The sequence below is a fragment of the Ursus maritimus genome, unplaced genomic scaffold (genome assembly GCF_017311325.1).
Source record: "Ursus maritimus isolate PB19 unplaced genomic scaffold, ASM1731132v1 scaffold_13, whole genome shotgun sequence".
NCBI classification, from domain to species: domain Eukaryota; kingdom Metazoa; phylum Chordata; class Mammalia; order Carnivora; family Ursidae; genus Ursus; species Ursus maritimus.
The window spans coordinates 36229473-36253270 of record NW_024423675.1 but is presented as its reverse complement, the minus strand read 5'-3'; the positions used below and the strand labels follow the sequence as shown (position 1 = coordinate 36253270).

Sequence of the window (23798 nt, the reverse complement as noted above, 5' to 3'; positions counted from 1 at the left end):
ATTAATTAATACATTCCACTTAGACTCCAACATCATTTCCATTAATGGAATATCTGTTATGTATAGATCACTATGCAAAAAGACATAATGAGAGGCAGTAGACCTTAGGAAGTTTATTATTGAGTTTGGAAAATTCTACACATCATAACACTATAAGGTAGGAAATGTAAAATTTGTGAATCACCTACAAAATTGTACGGTCAATTATAGGAATTCATGGGAAAGGTGGAAATTGAGCTCCCTAGGGAAGAAAAAGAGACTACAAGCCTTCTAAGCAAAAAGGAGTAAAACAAGTAAAAAAATGCGTATTATAGCATTATGAATTATGAACTATGAGTTATGCTGGTAATTCATGGCATGTAAGCATTGCAAGATTTCTGTGGCTCAGATGAGAGGATTTTGGCTATTAGCTAAAATATATTGCCTTTTCTCTGTCTGGCTGTATAGTTGTTCTTCAGCCAGTAGAATTATGTTGCCTCTAGTGGGTGATTGCCATGATTGGAGGGATCACTGCCAGTTCATGGTCCTTGCAGAGTTTAGTCACTGTTTGTAGGGCTATTTTTTAAAAAAATTACTTTCTTTTTTAAAGTCCTGTTAAGAGATCTTAGGGAGATACATGATAATACTATAGTTAGAAGAAAAAAATGTTGGAGACATATTCTTACTTCTGGTTATTCTCAAAGGAGAGAACTTTGATCTTATTCTGTGTACTTAAGGTGTTTCCATTTATTTTAACTTGTTGAAAGTACATCTCTGTAGTAGATTGAAAGATCTGAAAATCGAATTTTTGAAATTATTGAAAATTCTCTTTTCCATAAAAGAAAGACCCTCCCTCTTTGGGGGGAGGTTGGGAAACACCTGTGCTTGATGTTGGTCAGAGTTCCCACTGTTATTTTGGCTGAAACTATTTTCTATTTTAGCTTCTACAGTACACCCCAGAGGGAAGCTTTAAAAAGTTAGTGTGGGAACTGAAACTCTACAATTTCTCAATGTTTGTGTTCATCCATTGAGCCTTAAGTTAGCATTTATGAAAACATTCAAGTAGAATCCAAAGTTGCTCTCAGGGCAAAAAGAGCACTGTTGGAATGGAGGTCACTTGCATGATGCAGCTTTTCTGCTTATATTTAAAAGGAATGTTTTGTTGGAGGAATATCCTTGGGTGACTGTATTGCTACGAGGAAGTTGAATTAATTGTGTGCCAACAGTCAGAGAAGAATTGGTATGTTGTTCTTTTCCTCACCATTGGCCAATATGGTATTTCACAACTGATCGGGTGGTTTTTGTTTTTTGTTTTGTTTTGTTTTGTTTTTGTTTTTGTTTTTGTTTTTTTTAAATAACAGCTGGATTGGCAACTCAGAGATGGAATAGCTTAGCCTAAAGTACAGTGATATGATTAGGTATTTTACTTGCTCTAGTATAGGGAACCACTAATTCCACTAGAACTACCTAAAATTTATGTAGACTCAGGAAAGCCAGTAATTAATGAACGGGTCTCTAGTGTTAGTTTATTTTATTTTTATTTTTATTTTATTTTATATTAAATCCTTGAATTATGGATGATTAATCATCTTGTGACCAAAAACACTGATCTCAACATTTGAGGTGATGATACTGCTCTTTTTTGCCTTTTTATCTCCTGGGGCCTCAGTTTCTTTTACCATATTTGAATGGTTTATGAAGCTACTTGGGGAGACAGGAAATAAATATAACCCCATTTTCGGTACCATTCTGTTCTTTCCTCTATTATCCTGTCTTCCCACATCTTAGATTTTAAAGTGTAAGCAGTTTGTCTTTCTCTCCTCTCACTTGGACTCTTTTCTTCCTTTCTGTAAACTCAGTTTCTTATTTTTTTCTCATGTTTTATGCTTTCATTCCCTTTTGGTTTTCTTTTCCTTTGTTTGTCTTGGGCTTATAAGACAGACACTGTTTTCAAAAACAAGTAGACAGACTTTTGGTTTAGATAATACTTTGTAAATAAAAAAAGGTAGGAACATGTTTTTACTTTGCTATTTCCCATTTCTGTAATCCCTACAACAATCTTCTCAAACAGTATTTTTGTGATAGCTAAAATACTTATCTCTTCTGGGCCTCAGATTTTTATCAGTAGAATGGTAGAGGAGAGGTGGATGGTTGGGGTGGGTAATGTCAGTAAAGCTGCAAAATCAGGTCTCTGACTTTAGAGCACGAATTCTTAACCATTTCATAGCTAGGAATATGCTTTTATTTGGATGACAATGGGGGGGTATATGCTATTCTTTCCTTTTGAACCTTTTATGAAGCATCTTCTAGTGTAGTCAGGAACTTTAGTGATTCTTGTAGTTTGATAAAGGAAGCGACTTCCTTGATTGAGTTGCTCCTGTAGCTTGATTCCCCTTGAACCTGAGAACTCAGTAGAGATATTTTGCTCAACTTGAATTTTTTTCTAATTGATCATTACTTGCCAATTGCCTATTCAGGAATAGTTGTTATCTCTTATCAATGTTGAGTCAAAATAAAGCCAGTTCTTATAATATATTAAAATAAATTTTTGCTACCTTCAGACATACTGTGATTATGGAGTAGAGTATTTTGACTTTGGAGCTATCTATTTATATGGAAATATAGAGCCATGTACAGTCATTCTCTACTAACCTTGAGTTCTGGCTTTCTATTATTAATAGGGTTCCAGTATATCCAGACAATAGGCTGGAATTGTTAGTAGGATATTTGGTCTTTCGACAGTTTCCAGAGACCGCAGGCTTTACTACCTCCTCTTACCTTTCACTGTTTTTTCCAATTTGGGTTCCTTTGAAAAGGTAAGTGATGATTACAAAATTGACTACAGGACAAAGACTCCCTTGCTTTTTGGGGTAATGTAACTCTGATTATTCTCTCTAAAGTTGCTTTTCATTTTATCAACTGCTTCTCAAAACATTTCAGTACCACATAACATAAAAGCTGTGTAGGTTGGAGAGCCATGGGAGGAGAGCCAGGATTTTAGAAACTGGACAAATCTTCGAACAGGAGATCTTAAACTTACGTCTATGGTCTTTACAGTTGTCAGTAAAGGGAAGTGTGTGTGTGTGTTCCTGGGGAAAGTATTCTATATTTATATGAGATTTCAAAAAAATAAAGAAGAAAGTGAGAAAGAAAGGTTAGAGAGAAATAGAAGGAAAGAGCTGGGAGGGAGGGTTGAAACCCTGGGACAAAAGGGGTGGGGTAGGTTGTAAACAGAAAGCTTGAGAAAGGTTCAAGTGCCTGTGAATTGGAAGATTTTAAGTATACTCCATAACATTATCATCTCATTTTTCATCTTTGAAAATGTTCTTTTCCTACATTTTCTAGTTTGATTTTGTCTACTATTGGATGGAGAAAGGAATGAATCTCTCCAAAGGAACAAATATTAAGGACCTACCTAATCAGTGGGCTTTAGCATGTCATGTAGACAATCTCATTTAGTCCTAAGAGCAGACCGCAGTGGTGGAAGGATTTCAAGATAAGGAAACTAAGACCAAGAAAAGTTAAATTATTGCCCAAGCTAAAGAGTTAAAGAGATGGGTAGGAGATAGAGAAAAGTGGCGTCCTGAAAGACCCTGGAGAGAAAAGCCCAGCAGATTATAAAATCAGCCTCTTCTGAAGAGGAGGCAGATGACATTCAGTGACACGTCTAATAATCCTACTGCACAGGTTCTCTGTGTCCCACAGGGGAAAGTGAAAATTTTGGTTGTCAAAGTAAGTGCCAGGTTCATTCATGCTTTTACTTTCTAAAACGTTGTAGGGGAAGGAGATTAAACTATAGCACAATGTTCAGTCCAGTTCCTAAATCTTAACATGCAGGTAAACTCCGTGAGGAGACTAGTCTCCCAAGAATGATAAATGTTGTGCTAATTTTACACGAAACCTTCTTTTTAGTGTTTTGTGTTGTCTGAAAGTTTTAGAAGCTGTCCTATTTTCAAAGGTCAGTTGGATACCTAGAACAAATACAAAGCTGTTCCTCTCAGGGATTACAAGAAATTTTATTTCTGCAGAATGTGAATGAAGCAGTTTCATATTTTGCCAGGGCAATGGAAGGGACATTTTAGGGAGAGAAAAGTTGTTGGAAATGGAATTCTGCTAAGATGCAAGGTCAGTCCTTTCGTATTGGAGTTTGAGGGACAGTTTATTTTTCCCACCCTGACGTTTATAATGTGTGTCTCATTCTGTCTTTTGGGAACAAACTATATGATATAGGGAGTGAACTCCATTAGAAGAGAGGCATAATCCTAAGAAATAATAGACATAAAAGTTTGAAGAATTAATAATAGACCATGCAAAAAAATGAGGGCACCTATCAGCCTTACCAAAATGTTGTAATCTTTTGGGGAAATTGTCAAGATTGAGAAGATTGATTTAAAGTCATTTCAGGTTCTATGTTTTTTTCCTCTTTGTTTTATATTTGAAATAAAACCAACACAGTTACCATTTTTGAGATTCTTCATTTTTTGCTTGCCTCCAATTCAATTCACCAAAAGTTTACAGCTGCAAAAATCTCTCTGTTAGGTACAAGGTGGAAAAAAAAAAAGTTCGTGATCTCGAAAAGCTCACACTGGGATTGGGCAGATGCACAGATAGATATTGTATATTTGGTGTATAAGAGAGCATTACAGAAGTGCTAAGGATATGCAGAACAGGAAACACTGATAAAGAGTTGTCAGATTTTGTCACAAAAACATTTAGTCTCAAACTAAATGCTCCAGACATTGTTCTAGATTTTTAGATGAACAAGATACATGAACTCTGAATTTTTTGTGGAGTCTTTCACTCAAGTAAACAAATTCAGTAAGTGGCAAGTGCCGTGAAGGAAATAACAAAGAATGACATGTTAGAAAGCATCTTAGAAGGGGGCACCTGGGTGGCTCAGGTGGTTGAGTGTCCAGCTCTTGGTTTTGGCTCAGGTCATGATCTCAGGGTCCTGAGATCCAGCCCTGCATGGTGCTCCACACAGAGCATGGAGCCTGCTTAAGATTCTCTCTCCCTCCCTCCCCCACTCACGTGCTCTCTCTCTGTCTCTCAAAAAAAGAAGAAAAAAAAGAAAGAGAAGAATCTTGGAAGGAACTACTTTAAGAGACCAAGGAACGCTTCACCAATAAATGGCATTTGTGCCAAGACCTGAGTGATGAAAATAATCCAGTGGAGGGGAGAGTACTCCAACCTGAGACAGGCATAAGCTTGGATTTTTGATGGGCAGAAGGAAGCCCACTGTATCTGGAGCATATAGAAGAAAGGGGAAGGAGATCATGTGAGAGAGGAAGTCAGGGGCCAGATTATATTGAAGCCGATAAGCTAGAGTACAGAGTTTGGATTTAATGCTCATTGCACTGTACAGATGAAAAATGATTAATTGTATGTTTTGAAAAAAATAAATCTAGGTGTCTGTAGAAAGCTATTGTAGGGCAGTTAGTGTGAAAGTCATGAAACCTATTGGGAGTGGTTCTAGCTATCCTCATGAGGGGAGATCGGAGTTGGATAAACTAGTGAAGATCAAGAGACGTGGATGAGTGGAGGACATAGTTTGGATGTAGAGAAAAAAGAAATTGCTAGTGGATTATAAGAGGAAATTGAAGGATGGGGAAAATCAAGCTGATTTCTCGGTTCTTAATTTTAGTCACTTGGTATATTATGTTGCCACCTAATCAGATGAAGAAAAATGGGGTGAGGAAAAGAAGCTTGAATAAAGGAAATGAAAGCGAAACATACGAAAAAGTAGGTAATGTCGTTGTCTTTAGCACAAAGGCAACAGCAACAGAAATGCTTAAGTGATATTAATTTCACGACAAAGAAGAAATCATCCCAGATGGTCTGGGACCCCAAATCACAATTTCAGTTGTTACTGTTCTCTCTACCCATGGATCCTGATTACTGCTTCTTAAGCTGGCTGGGCACAAAACTATATTACCATACAGCATGTCTGGTGTTTTCACACCAACGGTTTCTGGCATGTTCTTTGTTTCTACTAGGAAGATCTCACTCAATGCCAAGAAATAACTGTTTTGCACAGTGTGTTGGTGCTTTGGTAGCTATTCAAAATGGTCCTCAGAACACACAAAAATTATTTTATTAGGATAGAATTTTACTTAAGCCTTTGGACTCTGACTGGAACTGTGTCATTGGTTATTCTTGGTCTGGACTTTTCATTCTACATAATCATGTGAACCAATTCTCTATAATAAATCTCTTTCTGTGTGTGTGTGTGTGTGTGTGGTGTCCCATTGGTTGTATTTCTCTGATGAAGCCTGACTAATACACCTTTTATATTTATATTGAGGTACAAAAAGTCAGCATTTTTTGATTTTTGTTCTCCAACCTATCATCCCAGTGAAGACTTTCATTTCATTGAGTACATATTTATACCCTGAAGAGACTGGGTGAAGTAGATGCAATATAAATAAAATCACTGAAAATGTTGTCATTAGAGAATAAAGATAAAAGGATTATATGTATTAATATTTAGTGGCTCTCCACATGTGGTCCTGGGTTTCTAAGACTCTTTCCGGATTCAGCGTGGTCAAACTATTGTCATAATAGCACTAGGATATTGCCTTCCCTTTTTTCTCCTATTTTCTCCTGAGTATATGGTAGAATTTCCCAGAGGCTACATGATATCTGATATTACAACAGAGTGAATGGTTGAATAAAAACAGGAACCTAGCTGTCTTCTATTAAGTCAGACAAAAGAGATTTGCAAAAATGTAAAACAATGCTCTCTTCATATTATTTTATTTTTTAAAGTATTTTTTATTTATTTATTTGAGAGAGAAAGAGAGAGTATGAGCCCGGGTGAGGGGTCGGGAGTGGCAGAGGGAGAGGGAGAAGCAGACTCCCCACTGAGCAGGGAACCTGATGTGGGGTTCCATCCCAGGACTCTGAGATCATGACCTGAGCCAAAGGCAGACGCTTAAGTGACTGAGCCATCCAGGTGCCCCTCTTCATATTATTTTTTGTTTGTCTTAGAAAATATAGTAGTTTTGGGGCGCCTGGGTGGCACAGCGGTTGAGTGTCTGCCTTCGGCTCAGGGCGTGATCCGGGCGTCATGGGATCGAGCCCCACATCAGGCTCCTCTGCTATGAGCCTGCTTCTTCCTCTCCCACTCCTCCTGCTTGTGTTCCCTCTCTCGCTGGCTGTCTCTATCTCTGTTGAATAAATAAATAAAAAATAAAAATCTTAAAAAAAGAAAGAAAATATAGTAGTTTTTATAAAAACATGTTATTTAGATTAACATGTAATGGATTTACTTTTGTTAATCCTAAAAGAATTAATAAACCTTTTTGAAGTTTTTCAATTTGAATTTCTAATATGGTCAAGATTGATAGTTAAAACTCACAGAAACAAAAGCTCTTTGATGTCCTCAATAATTTTTAAGAGTGTAAAAGTGGTCCTGAGACTAAAACATTAGCGAACCTTTGCTCTAATAGAAGGTGTTTCATCTACAGAAGAGTGGCTCTCATAAAAATGTTAAGTGTGTACTTCCAAACATTATACTCTTTCATCAAGTGATTCTGTCTGGAAGCACCATACGCCGGTTCCAACTGTTTATTTTATTTTTGCTGTTGTTTTGACATCTTCTGATAATTTCTCTCACATAAAGGTAAAGTCACTGCCTCTATAGTACATGTTGTTACATTTTGAGAGCTGGTTTCTTTGTCTCCGTCTCACTTACTCAGTCATCCAGATAACCAACTAACAAGTACTTATTGAACTTCTACCATATACAAGGCCCTCATTCGATGCTGTGCCAGTTTTCAGTTCATTGTTTTTGCAGCTCCCAATCCACCCTTTATTACCTGTTCTGGGCTAGTGGAGGTTGACTGCTGAAGCATTTCTCCTTTGTAGCTAGTGCAGCGCTAATGCTACAGTCTTGTAGTTTGTCCATAGTGGGTGCTGAAGGGATTTTAGCAGGAAGGTGCTTCTACTCCTGTTTGAATTGTGCTTCTATTTTAGTTTTTTTTCATGGTGATACTGAAGAGCTGGCAGTGGGTCAGTGATGTGCACGGTGCATTCAGTCCCTTACTGTGCTCCCGGCCCCACTCCTGGCCTAGTGACCTTGCCGTGGACCTCACTGTGGGCCCCCCCACGTGCTCACAGCACACGCCCGGCCTCATGCCATCCTGATGCATGGGGTCTTTCCTGCTTGTGGACCAGCTCTGGCCTGAGTGCCCCAGCCACCTTCTTCACCATCCAGTGGGCTGCAAAACTACACCTTCTTTCAGGAGATCTGATTCTCAGCAGCCTCCGACCTCTTTCCGCATCTGCCCTTCCTTGGGTATTGTGGTTACTCTTTGGGTTCTCTTACAACTTCAGAGTTTCTGCGTTTCATCGTTTATGATTCTTATATCACACTTTCACTGTTACATTTTCTGTGTGGCTTCTCTCTGCTGATGGGACTCTGAATAAATTAGGTGCTTTTTATCACTCTTCGGAGGGGGATAAACAATCCCTGTATAAATTATTTAAAATTTGTACAAAAGCAGTGCATAATTAGGGGCCAGAACCAGGAAGGCAGACTGTGTATCAAAGAACTTCAAGGCAGGAAAAGCTCAATCTGGATGGGGTGCTGAGGAAGATCAAGGGGCAAGAATTGGTGCAGGGCTGAGATGAGGGAGGCTTTCTTACACAGACATGAGCCCGTGCTGGAGAAGAAACTGGCATGGTGTGCGGGGAAGTCGTGAGGGCTCTGTAAGGTTGGAGGAGTCAGGAGGTACAGTGATAAAGATCATGGAGGGTCGGTCGTCAGTACCAGGCAGAGAAGTGGAAATTTCTTTGAGTTTAATTAACAGGGCACCTTCAATAAGTAAGAATTGATTTAGTAAAAATATTATGTCGGTATACTAAAGGATATTATAAATGGAGTTTTAAGATGAAGTATGGAAACCTGTTTATCATTCATTATTTTCTGTGCAGTTAATCCTATTTCCTGTGTTATTGTTATTTCTAGAAGTATATCTTAAAGTTTTTGTTAATACATAAAATCCGTAGGACATTATTTACTCATCTAGATATTAGACTATGGCATTTTTGAATATGGGACTTGTTTTCTTTGGTACTCTTTTTAAATAAAAACTGCTATTTAGTCTACGCACTGCCCCCCTCTCTTTTAATGAATTGAAATAAGAAGTTTCTGATAGTTGTATTGTGTTTTTTTGAAAGCCAAGGTGCTGTTAATCTGTAGGATGCAAATAGGATTTATTTTTAAAAGGCAACTACCTATGTTTATTTCTTACGTATTTATCATTATTTATTTGATGTTACTTATGTAAGATAATCTTCACGTAGTCTCTCTCTTTTTAAAGTACAAATCTCATGCATGTTCATTATGGAACATTCGCAGTGAATGTACATGAAAATAAGAAAAGAGAAGACAATTATAGCTCCCTTTTGATAATATAGTTAACTGTTTGCTATATATTCTTTTTTCCCGTCATATGTGCATGCATATGTGTACCTATGTGAATACACACATTTACACAATTGTAATTGTCATTTTTCAAAATGGGTATAATATTTTATAACCTGCTTATTTTTTTTAAAGATTTTATTTATTTATTTGACAGAGAGAGAGACAGCCAGGGAGAGAGGGAGCACAAGCAGGGGGAGTGGGAGAGGAAGAAGCAGGCTTCCAGCAGAGGAGCCTGATGTGGGGCTCGATCCCAGAACGCTGGGATCACGCCCTGAGCCGAAGGCAGACGCTTAATGACTGTGCCACCCAGGCGCCCCTATAACCTGCTTATTTTACTTAACATATTGTGAATATCTTCTATCAAGTGGTTTTGGTAATTCGTTTTTAATGACTGCAGAATTATTCATCAAATCGATTTACCATAATCTTACAAATTGCCTATTATTGGACATTTAAAATACTTTTGTTTTTCTCTGCCTAATTTTTTTTTATTTTATTGCTTTTAAAAGATTTTACTCTTAAGTAATCTCTACACCCAACAGTGGGACTCAAACCCACAACCCCGAGACCAAGAGTCAAGTGCTGTACCAACTGAGCCAGCCAGGCGCACATTTTTCTCAATTTTGAATAATGTAATGATGAGATGGACATCTTTTTTTAAGCTGTATGTTTGTATAATACAAATTGTTTATCTAGTTTACATGCTTTGATTTGGAATCACCAGCTGAGGATATCTATCTCTTTTAAGATTTTCGATTCTCATTATCAAAACGCTCTCCAGAAAAGCTATACTTTTTAAAACAAAATTATCATAAGTCTAGTAAGTTTTTCTTTCATGTCTTAAATGATATATTTGAGACCTCTGTTGCTCCAGGAACTGCAAGGAATATTTGTAGGGCCACATGAAAGAAATCACATTAATTAAAGGTTACTACATAATACATGTTTGACACAGATGTTTCATTATTAAGTCTTGAGATAGGTAAATCACAACTAAATAGAACTGAACTCTTATTAGAAACCTGAGGGATTCGTTAGCTGGTGACAGAATTATAGTAAGTAAGCTTAAATTAGGACATAAAGAATGAGGGAAATGCATATCGTAGAATTTCCTGACACTAAGTGTTATAGCCAGTTATTCTGGGAGACTGTAGCAGTAATTTTTAGAACTTGATAAGAATAGCATAGTGTTCTCAATGTTTGGGATGATGAAAGTAACTCTTATGTCAAATAGGGAGCTACTTTCATGGTGCCTACCGGGTAAATTGCCACTATGAAATCGGTTGGCAGAAGTATTTGGTTGGCTCTTTGGTGCTAGTGCTTGCTTCTTCCTTTCTGGAACCATGCAATAAATGCATATTATTTCATAACACTCAGAAAATGTAGCAATACTTAGGCTGCACTCAAAGAAGCCCATTTAGCAGAAACATTCTATAAGAATGAAATATCAGCACTTTTTTTTTTAATTAACTTGTATTGAAATGCTGGAATAGTTTGAGCAAGCTTTTATTTTGTGACTTTTGTCTTTTCTAATGATCCAATTGGTAATTCCTACAAATTAATATACTTTGCTCATCCCATTTCCTTAATAAGAAAATTATCATAGCTTAAAAGTGCAACTGGATGAAAATTGCTAAATGGTCTTAATGGTAAATATCACAGTAGTAATTAAGATGTTTGACAAAGCATATTTTATGCCAAAGTTTATTTTATAATGGAAGAAAATAACTACTTGAAAGCCTGTAAGTCAATTAGAGAGCACTACTTTGAAATTGACAATCAGAAACCATAATTGATAAAGACTTGTAAAAATAATTTAAATTCACTACTGCCATAATATATCACTGAAAAGAAAAAAACTGTTGTAGCAGTGGAGAAATAGGTTACAGGTTTGTGAAGAAGCTGAGGCCCACTCACAGTGAGTAACTTGTCTCAGGTATCAGGCCTGGTCTTGGTTAAAAGCAATCATTAGTCTGCTCTGCTTTGGTGAATCTGAAAGAAATCTCGGTAGATCAGCCATGGACCTCAGAATGTGAGTATAACCAAGAATAGAAACATCCTGCCTGAATAAGTTGGGTTGGGATCCAGGATATCCTGTTTAAAAAAAAAAAAAAAAAAAAGACATAATTTCTCCAAAAATATACATGACCAATTTATTCTATTAATGTGCATGCAATCTGTGAGAATCAAGAAGAAATAAAAAAAGAGAATTTCAGGTTACAAGAGAAGATGAACACTGAGAAAAATAAAGTGGAAGTAATATCAGTAACCATCACTATAGTAAGGATATTCTGAACTTTGCCTGATAACTGATGGTGTTATCATATGAAATCTTTACATAAGTTCTGAGCTCTGGAATGGGCATTCATCAGATCTGAAATTTCAGTTTCTTAGGTAGTAGAAGTCCTCTTATCTGCCATGATTTGAACTTGCTTTTGGGGTTAATTGAACTAGTTAGATTAGTAGTCAGTGAGTATTTAGTGTGTTATATAAACGTCATTATGTTTTAGGGAGGAAACAGGGTTGATCAGTCAGGAAGATAGGTCCAAGTGTAATCCTTGTAACGCTGGATTCTGTAATACTACACCTAATACATTCTAATTACATCCTAGGGGTGTATTACCATCAAATTTGTGTTCTACCTTAAGTGTAACAAATAGATGTATTGATATTTTTGTGATATGTATCTTTGTTAAAATCCACAGCGACGTGAGAAAAACTGGTGGTTTTTCTGCAGAGGTCCTTGGACTAATAGCGGCCGCTGATGTTCAAGTCCCATGTTTGTACTTAGCACTACAGTTCCGCTGTTTGAGGGTGGAACTATGAGGTGCTATGAGGTTGGCACTTCTTATGTCCTGGCAGACAACCAAGAAATATTTATTAAGTCAAAGGAAGTGGAGTTAGACTAGTGTTTTCAAGCCAGGTTTCTCGCAGCAGAATTGGGACCAGCAGCCATGGTTGTTAGCTGATAGCTTAGTGGGCAAACCTCAAAGAAGTAGGCAAATCCACTATGTGTCAGATTCTCAGCTCTAAAAAATCAACATTTTCAACTTCTGTCCTCACATTGACACTGCAAAGTATCCTTATTCCCTGAACTTAAGTTCAGAGTGGTTAGTACAGAGTGGTTAGTCACCCCGCTTGTGTAAATGATGATCTTGGGATCTGAAATCAGAAAGGATTGTGCCTGCATTTAGTTAACCCATCTCCCTGCAAGAGTAGTATGATAGGGAAAAGGAAGGATGCCCCCTCTATGGAAACCAGGCCAATAAGGTATTGTTTCTGTTTGTTTGCTTGTTTGATAATGAAAGACCTTTGTTTAGTAAAACTACGGAATTGGGATCTGGATTTGAACCAGGCTCTACCTACTCTATCTGACTATGAGTAAGTTACTAATTGTACTTCAGTTTACTAATTTGTAAAACAGGTTGTTTCAGAGAGTAAATGAATTGATATGTATTATGTCCTTTGAACAATAACTGTTACTTACTAAAAATTGAGTTCACCTACTTGTTTGATATTTTTCTATGACTCTGTTCTGGAAGACAGTCCTTTTGAGTTAAATTTAATGGTCAAAATGGATTCCTATTATTTTTACCATTTTTTTCTGTTATTAGATATTCCCTTTTGCTTTTGTGTCTATTTAGCTTTATTATGTATAATGTCATTTCAGGTTCCTATATGATAGTGGACTCTTCAGATCATGACCCTGGAGAAAAAGCCAGACTTCAGCTGCCTACAATGAAGGAGAACGACACTCACTGTATTGATTTCAGTTACCTGTTATACAGCCAGAAAGGGTTGAATCCTGGCACTTTGAACATATTGGTTAGGGTGAATAAAGGACCTCTTGCCAATCCAATTTGGAACGTGACTGGATTCACGGGTAGAGATTGGCTTCGGGCGGAGCTAGCAGTGAGCACCTTTTGGCCCAATGAATATCAGGTAATTGCCTATGCTTCTCTGGTTTATGCTTTCCTGTCATTGGATCTCACTGTATATGTAATACTTAGAGGTAAATGCTAGCGCATTGGAACAGAGATCATCTCTTTCGCCCTCCTCTCGCCCTGTGCTTGAGGAAATGTTTAAATGCATTGACACACAACCTTCAAAGTAGTGAGATTATTTCCACATACTGAAAAACAGTAGTTTTAGGTACAAAATTTGTTGGTTGTTTGACAAAGAGCTGCTTATTGACAGATTTATTTCCATATCTCTGTTCAGGAAGAAAAAGTCCTTTTGATTTGAGTGCATTATTCAGACTGGATTGGTTGCTGACTTCTGACAATAACACTTGGAAACTAAATATGAAATAGTGTTTCATGAATTATATCATCTAAGGGGGAGGCATTTTGAATAATTACTTACATTTTTGTCAGTTACATGGAGTTTCAAAATAAGCAAACAAAAAAGGAAAAGTTGTCCGCATGTCTTTGTTTTTTTCCCCCAGAAATACTTGATTTAATTATGATTAAACCAGACAATGAATAATATATCTACTTTATGTTTCGTTAGGCTGATTTTATATGGTTTAACAAAAAGTGATCATTTACCAGTTTGGAGAGTTTTTCAAAATCCTTCCTATAAGGTTCAGTAGCACTATCCTCCGCTTTTTGAAATATCACCTTATGCCACTTCGCTTTTACTAAAGCGAAGTTTTAGTAAACCGTTACGCTAACCGAAAGAAATCTTAAGAGGATTTCTGTTTTTCTGAAAAAAGGTGAAAAGCTAAAATAGTGTGCAGACTTTGTTTTGCAGCGAGCCGTTATGGAAGCAGCCAGCACGCAGGCTGGCTGCAAGAGGGGCCCCGCCAAGCTCCTTCCCCAGGAACTACCTTCAACATCTTAGCATCACGCTACCATAGCTTGAACTGTGTGAGCCTCTGTGCTTTATCTGGATTTATTTTGTGCATCTGTTAGCAAGATGTGTTCTAAGGTATCAGAAAAGGCGAGGAGGTTATTTTTGGGTCTGGGAACGCCCCCAAAAATTTCCATATAAATTAATGTAATTGCTTCTTTATCCTGTTTAGGTTTATGAAAAGTTTCATAAGGACCCTATACTGTTCAATAGCAGGGGAAATCTGTCCCTGGACCCAGAAAATTAACTCTTGAAAGTTCACTTTTGCATTAGGTCTTGAGATTTAAAAGACTTGTCTATTTGCCGTTTGTTACAGAACCTAATGAGAATACATTATGTAAAAGTATATTTTATTTTGGTTAGTGGGTAATTTATAAGCTAAGAACAGTTCATTTCTGCTTTTGAAAAATGAACTTCAGGTGAAACTTGTCTTTATTCCTCAGGGAGGGAACACAATACAATTGCTTTGTCATGAGTTGATTTTTCTATTTTATTAAAAAGCCTCTTACTTCATAGGGATGGTTCCACAGGTCAGGTTCTTTGTTCAGGGTTATGTGTCTATTGACACATACTCATCCAGTACTAGTTGGTTCCGTTATTCCTGAGCTGAAGGATGTTGTTCTTCAGCCTAGGAAAGCTATCTGCTTTTCCAGGGCGCACGGCTCTGGGAGGGCTGCATGTGGTAGGTGGGTGGCTGAAAGTGTATTAAACTAACACTGAGGCACTGGAAGCAAGATCGGTGGGCTCATCTCTGACAACGGTGGGTTGGCATTTGCTGGTTCACCCTCACAACGCATTGTCCTTTCACTGACTTCACTAGAACCTGTTATTGGAGCTTAACACTGAAAAGAAAAAGCTCTGATTTAAGAAAAGAAAACTATCAGCAGATTCAGCCTCCTTAAAATAAATTTAAGCCCAAATAACAAATTAGCAAAATTATTAAAAATTCGGTTTCTGGAGTCAGATTGCCTGTATTCAACACTGTTTGCTGTTTGCTATCTGTATAGATTGTTCTTTAAGGAATCAAATTGTTAGTTATATCTTTAAAGAAAAACAAAGAAGTGGATTTTGATAAATCCAACAAGTAATAATACCTAGGTGTCATGCTAATATGCCTTCACAACTAAGAAATAGCATACATATAATTAATTACCTTTTCTTACTTTTTGCAAGATCTGTCTTTGAGTCATTGATATTTTAATAACATTTTCTTATGGCACATGTTTCTGCAATATTAATTTTAATGTTGAGTTACACTATCATGGCCTGGATGCTTCTTTGTTCAGTCTCATTTTGCATGACAAAACTCCCCAAGGTTATGTATATCTTTCGTGTTTTAAGCAGTACAAAAAGTGCATGTGCAAGTTTCAGCCTGGCCAGTGAGATCTTTTTGGGGATTTCTTGTCAGAGAAAAAGATTACTACATAACCTGGAAGCTGTGGGTAAATGTTTCTTTCTCGCTGATTGAAATTTGAGCAGTAGATCATTACTTAAGTGATTAATTACTTTTCTTCCACATCTTTTTCCCTTAACCCGCAAAACTTAATAGTCAATGAGAACAAAAACCATAGTAGAATAATTTTTATTCATGTGCTTAGTGCTCAGTAGATTACTTGATTGATGATTACATTGATTCTGTCATTTAGATACCTAGTTGTACCTTTATGTCAGTTATTGGTAACACCAGCATAACATAAGCTGTATTTATGTAGCATTTTTGCCAGTAGGAAATAGCATGAAAAACTTTTGACTGTTGCTTAATGCAGAATCTTATGGATTTTTAAAAATTAAAATGTAGTCAATACATTGTGCTATGTTAGAAGCCTACCGACTTTTTAATTCTTAAAGAAACATTGTATTTTTAAAAAATTTTTCCTAGACTCTAGATTAAGTAGATTAAGTAAATTATGATAGGCATAGAAACTATTCTTCCAGTTTCAGTTTATTCAACTTCAGTTCTCCAGAGATTTTACACTCTCCAAAACCTCTTTTAAAAAGTTTTTATTTTTTTAACCTTCTCATTTTTTGAATTCCCTTTTCTTTTGTATTTCTAGTGGAAAATCCTATCTTTTATTTGCCTGAGCCGTTAGTTACCCGACCATCCCTCCAATACACTCCTTCCTTATCATCAACTTCAACAACAACAATCAAAAAGAAAATTACCCCATGGTGCTACTACTTTTAATTAGTATAGGATAATTTTTATATAAAAATCATACTCCTGGAAGTGGATTTAAAAAAAAAACAACAAACCCCTGTACAGGCTAGCTCTCCTTTTTCTGTTGAACTAAAAATCTGAAACAGATGTAGTATATCTTTGGTGTGATTTACCCTTCCTAGAAATTTCAACTAGCCAGATGCCTAAATAGAAGATGCCCGAACAGGAAATTAATTATGTTGTGGACTATAATGAGGAAATACCAGTTTTTAACCCCAAGGAACTTCAATTCTTATTTGAAAAAGGAAAAAAGTAATATACATGAAATTATGAAATAAAGGAAAAATTCTGAATTTTGGTTACCTGTTTGGAAAGGTGTCTGACACATAGTATGTGTTTACCATAAAGTTAGATTAACATGATGGGTAGATAAAAAAATTGCGAACTCTGTTGGATTTAATATATGCTCAACATTTTCTTCTGTTTTGAAAGCGTGGTGTTCTTCTTTTTGCTTGTTTTTTTCTCAAGACTTAATTTTTGTAGAGCAGTTTTAGGTTCACAGCAAAATGGAGAGGAAGGTGCAGAGATTTCCCATAAACCCCCTGTCCCCACACATGCACAGCTTCCCCCATTATCACCATCCCCCACCGGTGGGACATTTATTATAATGGATGAGCCTACCCTGACACATAATAATCACTCAAAGTTCATAGTAATTTTATTTTAAGGTTTACGCTTGGTGCTGTAGAGTCTTAAGAGTTTAAACAAGTGTGTAATGGCATGTATCCATCATTGTAGTATTATAGAGGATTTTCACTGCCCTAAAGATCTCTGTGCTTTGCCTATTCATCTGTCCTCTTCCATGTTATTCTTTTCAGGTTTTGTGTTTGAGAGAGAGAAAACAGGAGCAAGGGGAGAGGCAAAGGGAGAAGGAGAAGAAGAGGGGCTGCAGAGGGAGAGGGATAAGCAGATAACCCACTGAGCAGGGAGCCCATCATGGGGCTCGATCCCAGGACCCTAGATTTTGTGTTTGTTTTTTTTAAGATTTTATTTATTTATTTGAGAGAGAGAGAGAGAGAGCACAGGCGCAGGGGGAGAGGCAAAGCGAGAAGGAGAAGCAGACTCCCCGCTGACCAGGAGCTGGATGTGGGATTTGATCCCTGAGCCAAAGGCAGACATTTAACTGGTTGAGCCACCCAGGTGCCCCTAGGTTTTGTGTTTATTAAAATGTCTACTGGGGTGCCTGGGTGGCTCAGTTGGTTAAGCGTCTGACTTGTGCTCAGGTCATGATCTCAAGGTCGTGGGATCGAGCCCCAGCTTGGACTCTGTGCTCAGCATGGAGTCTGCTTTTCCCTCTCCCTTTGCACCCCTCCCTCCCTGTTCATGCTCTCTCTCTCTCAAATAAATAAAAATAAAATGTCCACTTGTTTGAGAAATTATTAACATGAGATTATACCATGCTAACCCCTGGGGACATACAGGCAAATCCCTTTTCTCCAGAAGCTTATGTTCTAGCTGGGCACTGGAGGAGATAAAAATGTAAATCAGATGTGGGGTCGGCCCTTAGGGGGCCTAGTCCAGATGGGAAATATGAGATACACAGAGATAAAACTCAAGACAATATAGCACTTATTAAATGACTTAAGAGAGATAAATGTAAAATATAGTGGGTAAAATGAAAACAAAAGATTTGTTTCCAAAGTAATTTAAGGCATAAATGGGACTATAATTCTTGTCTCTTGATTCCTGTATTTCTGGATTCGTATGCTTTTCACTGTACCGCATTGTTTTTCTTAAACTGCAGTTATTTGGAGCCAACACTTTCTATAGTGAAAGAGAACAAAGAAATGTAAATTTTGTTTATGACATAAGCGTTGCAATGATATACTAATATATAAGGAACTGCTTCTCACCTGTGTCTTCGGAGCAATAAATGTCTTTTTGGCTCAGTATACTAATTATAGGAAGTATCATATCATATATTTTTTTTATTTGCCATGGTTACAAGTTGCTAATTCTACCTATTTTTATAGGCCTCAAGTGAGTACTGTAAAATTTCAAATTGATCACCAAATAGAAGTAAAAAAAAAAGAAAAAGATACCCAATACATTATGAGGCATTATCTCAGTGTTAAATTTCAGCTGAAGATCAACACACCTCTAAAAGTGTAATTTTCTCCAGTCTGGAAATCTGACCTGTCTTGTATGCATAAAACTCAGTTCTGCTTTGGGATTAAATCCATTAGTTTCTTACTGAACAGTGAGGTTGTTACCAAATGAGGCAGGCAGACATAACTTCTAAAACTATTAGTGGAAACCTAATCTGCTGTTTTCCATTAACTGGGTGCACATCATTAATCACAAAAATGATGCATGATGAAAACTACAGGGGTTTGGCCAGAAACTGGAAAGTGATAATATAGCACAATGTGTCTTTTTTTTTTTTTGCTCCCTAATTCACTGAGAAACAAACACTGAACTTTTGCAACCCATTTTCTTCTTAACATTTTCTATTGGCTTGAAAAAATGTAAGAACTGGACAGGCATGGAATTTTCTGGTTTTTGTCTCCTTTTTAAAGCTTTATGTTAACATGTATTGCACTGATATTTTGGCAATGGAATGATTGTTACACTCCAGAGATACTGCTGGCTTTGGATCTAAGAAGATTAGGACTTAAACCAAGTGACTGTCTACTTAAATAAAAAAATCTCTCCAAGATTGATCTTTGGGGATGGGGCTGAAGTAGGAGCATGCTCATGAACCAGCCATGCAAAGAGTGAGGAAAAGCACTCTTGGAACATTGCTGATTTATACTAGTCCTCGTTCAACCGTGTAGAGTCCCACTGAAGCAGGGAGGGTGGCAAGGTTTTTCTTTCCTAGATGTATTAGTTTGCTTGGCTGCCATAACGAAGTACTACAGACTGGGTGGCTTAAGCCACAGAAGTGTACACTTCTCTCATGCTGGGAAGTCTAAAGACCACAGTGCTGGCCTCTTTGATTCCTGGTGAGAGCTCTCCTCCTGGCTTGTAATGGCCACCTTCTCACTGTGTCCTCACATGTTGGAAAGAGACAACTTTTCTTCTTCTTCCTATATGGGCATCAGGCCTATCAGATGAGGGTCCTTTATCACTTCATTTACCCTTAGTTAACTCCCAAAGGCCCTATCTCCAAACACAGTGACTTGAGGATTTGGGCTTCAACGTGAATTTTGGGGGGCAAGAGTTCAGGCCTTAGAACTAGATGTATATTACACTTACAACTTTTTTATTTATAAGCATTATAAATGACCCATCTCATCATCTTGTATAACAGTGTTGCAGATATTATCTGTTCCGTCTTTGTTCTCCTCTCTTTCTTGCACACTGGCAGGACTCCCTCCCACCTTACTTACTGTCCTACGTTCCTTTGCAGGTAGGAGTGGCCATATGACATGACTCTGGCCAACGAGCTATGAGGGAAAATGTGCTGGGGGACTTCTGGGAAAGATGTTTGTCCCTGATAAAAAAGAGAGACACATGTTCTTGCCCAAGAGCGTGATACCCACTGCTACCGTTGTCTTGTAACTATGAGGAAGGCGATAAACTGAAGGTAACAGAACAAAGTATGGAAGGGGTCAGGGTCCTATCTCAGGCAAAATAATAACGACAATAATATTTAAGATAAAAACTATTTCTAAGCAACTTTTAGATGAGTATTCTCCTATGCGGACAAAAGCATTCTAATATACCGTGTCACATCTTTCTTGAGCTTTCAAGCAGTCCCAACCTATAAAGCATACTATTTGTGGATAGCACCTGTGAGCCATATGGCAGAATTAGAAGTATCTACCTATGAATGAAACAATTTTTCAGTCCAGTCGTACAGAGATGACAGACCTATATACTTGAAAATGTAAATAGGTCTGTAAGGCAATGAATCTATGACTGGAGGGAGTAGAAAGAAAGGAAGGAAGGAAAGATCATTTGTTGGGTGTCTACCATGTTTAAGACACGTGGGCTGGGTAATTCCATGTCTGTCATCTTCAATTTGATTTAATATTTGTTGAAGTGCTAAATGAATGTTCCTTATCTTCATGCATGGACTAAGTTGCTGGTTATTTAGTGGTCAAAATTATTCCCCCTTTTGCTCTTAATCCATTTACTCTTGCTATTAAAAGTTTGGACTTTAGCCATATCAGTGACTTCTGAATTTAGTCACAACTAGATAGGCTTATTCTTCTTAAGGCAATGGTCATTGCCTAACATGGGCACTTTGGCTCATTTTTACATTGTCTAAATACCTTCTGTTTGATAGGCTATTAACAAAGCAGCCTTTTGCTGCTGATGTTTAATCTTAATGATTTCCTATTTGTTTCATTTAAAGTACTCCAAATGGGTTTGGAAAAACTCCCACGTTATCATAGTCATTGTTTTCATAAAACTTATAACCCTGTGAGGATGACTTCTCCCCGCATCCTGAGGGTGATTTGCTTTTATTATAAAACATTTGCTTTACTTTTCCTTTAGATTCTGTAATTGGTTCATTGATGAAACTTACAGTTTGTAAATAAATGTAAACAAATGAAGATGAGAGTCCTGCTTGTTAACACAATAATTACTGCAAATAGATGACGGAAGTCAGTTGTTATTCTACTAAATCATACCTGTTTTTATTTAGAGTAAGCAGGAGCTGTCAAGTGCCCCTTCACAAATTCTTTTGAGAACTATTTCCATGAAATTAATTCACTTCTCTTTAAAGAGTGGATTGAAAAATAATGAGCAGTAAGGAGAGTTAGGCAGTGTTTGTTCTATGTATGACTTTTTTTTCTTTAGGAGTTTGTTTTATCCAAGGGGAATGGGGAAGACAGATGGTCCAAAGAGTAGAGGAAGGAACGCCAGTTCTTTGCTGGCTCACTCCCTGCATTCACTGCGGCTTGTTGAGTCTGCTTTAACACGTGTCTGCTTCCTTGTTTTCCACACCTCTTTATTAATTATTTAGCATACATTTAATGGGCTCATCTTCATGTACCAATATTAAAAAAAAGATGTATCCTACTGGGGCAGGATTCCTACCCAAACACAAAAAAATGTGAGTTTTTCCTTCTAATCAGCCTAATGATGTTTCTGACAATGCTGTGCCATTTATTAATGCAGTGCCATTTCATATAAGAGAAGCATAGACAACAATTTAAAATCAATTCTTTCTGCAGTTATTTTGTCTGCTGACTTTGATAGTTAATTGGAAGTGGTCTTTTTTTTTTTTAGGGCTTTCAAGTTTCTGTACAACTTGAATTTTTGTGTGACCTCTTTGTCCATTTCCATTTCAGAGACTTTTTTTTTTTCTTATTTTAGACTACACGCGGTATGTGAACAAAATTATTGGCTCTTCGTAGGAAAAACAAAACTGAGTGACATTATGTTTTTATTTAAAAGTTAACTTGTATGCTGTGGGGGTTTCAGTTTTTATTCTTAGAGCATAATGGAAAAATAAAAGGATATAATTATTTTAGTATGAATTTTTCAGTGGAAAGAGTATAGTAGGAAGGAAATATAAGGGAAATGTCAGGCATAGAGTTTGTATCTATTTTACTATTCTTTTAGATGGCATTATGTAGAATCTATCCTGTTGTTAGTAACACAAGTTGGAATATAAAGGGAAGCAGACTTTGGATGCTGTAAATTAAAATATCCACTTATGTAATCTGGTGGAAAATTTATGATTAATTTTAGTTGTTTTCATTTTCAAAAGGTGTTTTTAAAACTGTCATTATAAAACTAGCTGCTACATGTTATTTCTGCATCTAGTTATATAAATAACCATTGCACACACCACTGGAATTCCCTGATGAGATTTAGATTCTTAATATTCTTTGAATGATCTTTTTAAAAATCATTCTTCTCAGCAGTAAATTCTTCTGGAAGCAGTAAATCAATTCTCATTTTATGTTTAAAAACAAGGTCTGTAGTCATAAATTTATACCAAGTAATAATTCAATAAAGTAATAAAGAATGGAAAACTTCTAGCACCCAGAGATCAAAGTTTATCAAACCTAAACATCTTTAGATCCCGATATTTTGCAAAAACAGCACAAATATAATACTTGGAAACAGATGCAGTGATTCTGCGGGTTAATATTTACTAAAAACACTTTTGGTTTGATTGTGAACTTCAGTAATGTAAGACTTACAAAGGGATGAAGTCCGCTTAGCCCCATAAATACCAGGATGCATTCCTTTGTTGTTGTTGTTATTTATTTATTTTTTGATTGCTGTTCGTCTTCTTTTTCTGTTCTGTTTTCTCCTCTTCCTGTTTTTCTCCCCTCTCTTGGTGGAGGGGGAATTGTAAGCAAATCAATAAATAACCAAATAATTTTATTTATTGAGTATATATATATATATATATATATATATATATATATATATATATTACACTAGGTATTCTGACATGCCACCTGAGAATTAAGTCTTTTTTTTTTTTTTTTTTAAATGTTAGTATGATATAGAGTGGAGGCCCTTTTATATACTGGGTAGAAGTTTAAACTAGATGTCATTTGGCCTGTGTTCAATTCCTCGTCCAATGGTCAACACCTCCTTGCTCATTGATTGACTATTTTGTGGGACCTTCAGAGTTTCAGTCCCTGCAGTATGGGATGGTAGCTAGTCTTCATGTGTTTGATGAGGTTCAAGGAGGTAATGAAAGCTGCAAAGTAGTCTATTTAAAGCTCATATTTACAAATGAAAAACTGGAACTAAAGCTAGTAAAGTGAAAAAGAAACAGACTTGAAAGGATTTGGGATTCTGTCACAGCATAAGGGAAGTAGAATATCCGAGCCTAAAGAAGACATGGAACCCAGAGTAGCCATGAGGACAATAGTAACTTTGACTTTCTCTGTGAAGGTCAACTGTGAACAACTCCTTTCTTTATCAATTTGACAAGTATTTATCAAGCAACCTAATCTACATCAGATTCTGGCTGCTGGGGATGCACCATGCTGAAGTCTGAAAGTTCCTGTTCTCCCAGAATTCCAGTCTTGGGATGTGGGGGGGGGTAAATAAATATGAGAAAAAGATTAGAATACAAGAAGCGCTATGTAGATGATTAAGATAGAGTAATAAGACAGGTCTTGGAAACCACTTTGGACCAGGTGGTTCAAGAAGAGCTAGCTGCTTGAGAAGGTGACCTTCACCTGGAGATCTGAACGGCAAAAAGGACCTAGGCACACTAAGATCAGAAAAAAAGCATTAGAAACAGAAAACAGCTAAACTAAGGCTCTTAAATCTGGAAGGAGATTGGCATGGTGGAGGGACGGCCACAGGTCTAGGGGTCAAAAGTGTCCTTTTTAAAGATGAGATAGGGAGTTTCTAGTTATATGAAGCTTTGTAATCCAAGGGAAA

The 23798-nt window shown here is 36.9% G+C and overlaps 1 protein-coding gene across 2 annotated transcripts in view; it reads left to right on the top strand.

Moving 5' to 3' along the window:
* PTPRK (protein tyrosine phosphatase receptor type K) overlaps positions 1-23798 on the top strand; it is a 540066-nt gene that overhangs the window by 184806 nt on the left and 331462 nt on the right. For both annotated transcript variants that reach the window (XM_040627788.1, XM_008691238.2), the window contains exon 3: positions 13083-13354. In XM_040627788.1, coding sequence (XP_040483722.1) covers positions 13083-13354 — 272 coding nt within the window. The remainder of the gene's footprint in view (positions 1-13082; positions 13355-23798) is intronic.